At 42.5% G+C, this 6,000-nt stretch overlaps 1 protein-coding gene across 1 annotated transcript in view; it reads right to left on the bottom strand.

Moving 5' to 3' along the window:
- Window positions 1-6,000, bottom strand: part of LOC135551653 (CUB and sushi domain-containing protein 2-like) — a 947,993-nt gene that overhangs the window by 178,802 nt on the left and 763,191 nt on the right. Inside the window, 1 exon segment of the mRNA XM_064982833.1 lies at window positions 4,759-4,947. Within this exon segment, the coding sequence (XP_064838905.1) occupies window positions 4,759-4,947 (189 nt within the window).

The following is a 6,000-nucleotide window of genomic DNA, read 5'->3' as shown; positions in this document are numbered from 1 at the left end:
ACACCTACTCATTCAAAGGTTTAGGGACACCTACTCATTCAAAGGTTTAGGGGCATCTACTCATTCAAAGGTTTAGGGACACCTACTCATTCAAAGGTTTTCTTTATTTTGACTATTTTCTACATTGTAGAATAATAGTGAAGACATCAAAACTATGAAATAACACATATGGAATCATGTAGTAAGCAAAACAAGTGTTAAATCAAAATATATTTTATATTTAAGACTCTTCAAATAGCCACCCTTTTCCTTGATGACAGCTTTGCACAATCTTGGCATTTTCTCAACCAGCTTCATGAGGTAGTCACCTGGAATGTTTTTCCAACAGTCTTGAAGGAGTTCCCACATACGCTGAGCACTTGTTGGCTGCTTTTCCTTCACTCTAAGGTCCAACTCATCCCAAACCATCTCAATTGGGTTGACGTCGGGTGATTGTGGAGGCCAGGTCATGTGATACAGCACTCCATCACTCTCCTTCTTGGTCAAATAGCCCTTACGCAGTCTGGAGATGTGCTGGGTAATTGTCCTGTTGAGAAACAAATGATAGTCCCACTAAACACAAACCAGATGGGATGGTGTATCGCTGCAGAATGCTGTGGTAGACATGCTGGTTAAGTGTGCCTTGAATTGTAAATAAATCACTGACAGTGTCACCAGCAAAGCACCCCCACACCACCACACCTCTTTTTCCTTCCAACCAAACATGCAGAGATCATCCATTCACCTGCTCTTCGTCTCACAAAGACACTGTGGTTGGAACCAAAAATCTCATCACCCAGAGGACAGATTTCCAGCGTTCTATTTTCCATGCTCAAGTCTCTTCTTCTTATTGGTGTCCTTTAGTAGTGGTTTCTTTGCAGCAATTCTATCATGAAGGCCTGATTCACACAGTCTCCTCTGAACAGTTGATGTTGAGATGTGTCTGTTTCTTGAACTCCATGAAGCATTTATTTGGGCTGCAATCTGAGGTGCAGCTAGTTGCCGATTTCTGAGGCTGGTAACTCTAATGAACTTGTCCTCTGCAGCAGAGGTAACTCTGGGTCTTCCTTTCCTGTGGCGCTTGGTGTTTTTTTGCGACTGTACTTGAAGAAACTTTCAAAGTTCCTGAATGTTCCAGATTTGACATGACCTTCATGTCTTCAAGTAATGATGTCATTTCTCTTTGCTTATATGCCATAATATGGACTTGGTCTTTTACCAAAGAGGGATATCTTCTGTATACCACCCCTACCTTGTCACAACACAAATGATTGGCTCAAACGCATTAAGAAGGAAATCAATTCCACAAATTACATTTGAACAAGGCACACCTCCTAATTGAAATTAATTCCAGGTGGCAACCTCAACAAACTGGTTGAGAGAATGCCAAGACTGTGCAAAGATGCCATCATGAACGGCTAGGGTTTCAAAAATCTCATATATATATATATATATATATATATACAGTACATATATCTTTGACTCTGTCTTTCTTGATAACACTCACCCTGTCTCCATATACAGTTGAAGTTGGAAGTTTACATATACCTTAGCCAAATACATTTAAACTCAGTTTTTCACAATTGCTGACATTTAATCATAGTAAATATTCCCTGTTTTCGGTCAGTTAGGATCACCACTTTATTTTAAGAATGTGAAGTCTCAGAACAATAGTAGAGAGAATGATTTACTTCAGCTTTTATCTATTTTTTCATCACATTCCCAGTGAGTCAGAAGTTTACACTCAAATAGTATTTGGTAGCATTGCCTTTAAATTGTTTGACTTGGGTCAAATGTTTCAGGTAGCCTTCCACAAGCTTCCCACAATAAGTTGGGTGAATTTTGTCCCATTCCTCCTGACATAGCTGGAGTAACTGAGTCAGGTTTGTAGGCCTCCTTGCTCACACACGCTTTTTCAGTTCTGCCCACAAATGTTCTATAGGATTGAGGTCAGGGGCTTTGTGATGGCCACTCCAATACCTTGACTTTGTTGTCCTTAAGCCATTTTGCCAAAACTTTGGATGTATGCTTGGGGTCATTGTCCATTTGGAAGATCCATTTGCGACCAAGCTTGAACTTCCTGACTGTCTTGAGATGGTACCTCAATATATCCACACAATTTTTCCCACCTCATGATGCCATCTATTTTCTGAAGTGCACCAGTCCGTCCTGCAGCAAAGCCCCCCCACAACATGATGCTGCTACCCCCATGCTTCACGGCCTTTGTCCCCATGTGCAGTTACAAACCGTAGTCTGGCTTTTTTATGGCGGTATTGGAGCAGTGGCTTCTTCCTTGAGTGAGCGGCCATTCAGGTATTGTCGATATAGGACTCGTTTTAATGTGGAAATAGATACTTTTGTTTCCTCCAGCATCCTCTCTCCCTCTGTCTTTCTCTATATGTAAATACATCTGTTTTGTATCTGTTTAGGTTTTCTTTATTTTTAATTTCTCTCTCTGTGCCTGGAGGTACTCCTCCCTCATCAGGACTTTCTCTCTCTTGTGTGTGTGTGCTTGTGTCTGTGCATGTGCGTGTGTGTGCGTGTGTGTGTGTGTTTGTGTGTGTGTGTGTGTGTGTTGCATTAAGGAGAAGTCTATCTTTAATTCTGTGAATAACACTTGTATCTTTTATCAATGTTTATTATGAGTATTTCTGCAAAATCACCAGATGTTTTGGAATCAAAACATGACTGCGCGTAACGCACCAAGGTACACTGAGATTTTTTGGATATAAATAAGCACATTATCAAACAAAACATACATGTATCGTGTAACATGATGTCCTATGAGTGTCATCTGATGAAGATCATCAAAGGTTAGTGATTCATTTTATCTATATTTCTGCTTTTTTGTGTCTCCTATATTTGTCTGGAAAAAATGTCTGTGTGTTTTTTTCGACTTGGCTATGACATAATCATAATCATATCTTTAGCTGTAAAGCATTTTTGAAATCGAAATATTTATTTCTTTCATTTGCTGTTTTGGACTTGTTATTAATGTGTGAAAGTTTCTAAAAAATATTTTTGAATTTCGCCTTTTCAGGTGAATGTGGTCGAGTGGTTCTAACTAACTCATAACTAAATTATTTAAAACAATTGATGTATGGATGACTCATAGTGAAGACTGGGTTCGTGCAGATAACCAACAATTTACGACATTTGGAATGAGACTAACATGAGGTAAAATAAATAAGTAATTAATCAGAAGACTAAATAAAATATCTGAAAAGTTATTTTAGGAAAATTATAACTTTGTAATCTGAATATTTTCATTGGTGCCCCGGCTTCCTAGTTATTTACATGTGTTAACCTAATTACAGAGAATCTTCGATAAAAACTAAAAGTCTTCAGGTAAGAGGAAGAGCTATGACAGGATAAGAGGAAGAGCTATGACAGGATAAGAGGAAGAGCTATGACAGGATAAGAGGAAGAGCTATGACAGGATAAGAGGAAGAGCTATGACAGGATAAGAGGAAGAGCTATGACAGGATAAGAGGAAGAGCTATGACAGGATAAGAGGAAGAGCTATGACAGAATAAGAGGAAGAGCTATGACAGGATAAGAGGAAGAGCTATGACAGGATAAGAGGAAGAGCTATGACAGGATAAGAGGAAGAGCTATGACAGGATAAGAGGAAGAGCTATGACAGGATAAGAGGAAGAGCTATGACAGGATAAGAGGAAGAGCTATGACAGGATAAGAGGAAGAGCTATGACAGGATAAGAGGAAGAGCTATGACAGGATAAGAGGAAGAGCTATGACAGGATAAGAGGAAGAGCTTCTTTTTTTCCTCTGGGCTTTAATAAGATACAATTTGGAAAACATTTAGTCATTTCTGCAAATAATTTATCTCTTGGAGGAGAATATGTGCAGCTCTGTTTTCTTTATTAGTAATTTAGTCGACTTTGGGATTTTTTTGTGTGTTTTTGTTTTCAGGCTCAGCTTTTGGTTTTGAATTAAATAAATTGCTTTAAATTCGACACTTGAATTTGGATTTGAATTTACATGGTTGTAGAATTTAACGGCTCTTTTCTGGATTTTGATAATTAGTGGGTATCGGCCTAATTCTGCTCTGCATGCATTATTTGGTGTTCTATGTTGTACACGGAGGATATTTTTGCAGAATTCTGCGTGCAAAGTCTCAATTTGGTGTTTGTCCCATTTTGTGATTTCTTGGTTGGTGAGCAGACTCCAGACCTCACAACCATAAAAGGGATCCTAATTGCTATGTCAAATTGTATTTTCCTTTTGATGATGTAGAATGCCCTTCTTGTCTTGTCTCTCAGATCATTCACAGCTTTGTGGAAGTTACTCTGTCTCTCTGCTCTTCTATCCCTTACATTAAAGCCAATTTAATTACGTTCACAGTCAGAGATCCTCGCAGGAGAGCTGGGGATGGGCTGGTGTATCTGGTTCGGATGTGGAAGCACAGGCACAGATGTGGGTGTGTACATAAATGCACATATGTTGGCGCACGCACGCACGCACACGCACAGGCAACACGCACACGCACACACACACACACACACACACACACACACACACACACACACACACACACACTCATTATTCTTTGGTTATCTTTTACCATCCAGCCACACACTCTCCCTATTCCCCTCTCTCCATCTTGTCCCTATCTCCTTGGCATTGGTTTTGATTCCACTGAAGAGCTCTTAAGTCCAGTAATGGTTCATTTCAAAGTTGAACAGGAATTAATTGGACCAATGAGGTGCTATTACCGGTGGCGCTAGCGAATCAGAGTTAGAGTCTGTAGTGTGTTACCTTCACAGCGAGGGAAGGGGCGGTCCCAGTTGCGTGTGGTCCCGTGTTCGCAGGTCAGGATGGAATGTCCCATTAGCTGGTAGCCGGGGAGGCACTCAAAGGAAATGGACTGGCCCACGTTGTAGCCTGCCCCCACCACCACGCCGTAACGGAACGGCTCTGGGTCCAGACACTCATTAAGCTCATAGGCTGGGGAGGAGGGAAGAGGGAGGAATAGAGATGGGAGAGAGAGAGAGGAAAGAGGGAGGGATAGAGATGGGAGAGAGAGACAGAGGGAAGAATAGAGATGGGAGAGAGAGACAGAGGGAAGAGGGAGGGATAGAGATGGGAGAGAGAGAGAGGAAAGAGGGAGGGATAGAGATGGGAGAGAGAGAGAGGTAGAGGGAGGGATAGAGATGGGAGAGAGAGACAGAGGGAAGAGGGAGGGATAGAGATGGGAGAGAGATCCAGAGGGAAGAGGGAGGAATAGAGATGGGAGAGAGATCCAGAGGGAAGAGGGAGGAATAGAGATGGGAGAGAGAGAGAGGAAAGAGGGAGGGATAGAGATGGGAGAGAGAGAGGTAGAGGGAGGGATAGAGATGGGAGAGAGAGACAGAGGGAAGAGGGAGGGATAGAGATGGGAGAGAGATCCAGAGGGAAGAGGGAGGAATAGAGATGGGAGAGAGATCCAGAGGGAAGAGGGAGGAATAGAGATGGGAGAGAGAGAGGGAAGAGGGAGGGATAGAGATGGGAGAGAGAGAGAGGTAGAGGGAGGGATAGAGATGGGAGAGAGAGACAGAGGGAAGAGGGAGGGATAGAGATGGGAGAGAGATCCAGAGGGAAGAGGGAGGAATAGAGATGGGAGAGAGATCCAGGGGGAAGAGGGAGGAATAGAGATGGGAGAGAGAGAGAGGAAAGAGGGAGGGATAGAGATGGGAGAGAGAGAGAGGTAGAGGGAAGAGGGAGGGATAGAGATTGGAGAGAGAGACAGAGAAAAGAAGAATAGAGATGGGAGAGAGAGACAGAGGGAAGAGGGAGGGATAGAGATGGGAGAGAGAGGGAAGATGGAGGGATAGAGATGGGAGAGAGAGAGAGAGAGAGGGAATGGGGAGGGATAGAGATGGGAGAGAGAGACAGAGGGAAGAATGGAGATGGGAGAGAGAGACAGAGGGAAGAGGGAGGAATAGAGATGGGAGAGAGAGACAGAAACAGAGCAGTCAAACAGGAGAAGAAATGCTGCACTGTCAGACTTTCTATACTATG

This window comes from Oncorhynchus masou, chromosome 13 (assembly GCF_036934945.1).
Source record: "Oncorhynchus masou masou isolate Uvic2021 chromosome 13, UVic_Omas_1.1, whole genome shotgun sequence".
NCBI lineage: Eukaryota > Metazoa > Chordata > Actinopteri > Salmoniformes > Salmonidae > Oncorhynchus > Oncorhynchus masou.
This window is presented reverse-complemented; position numbering and strand designations above follow the sequence as displayed.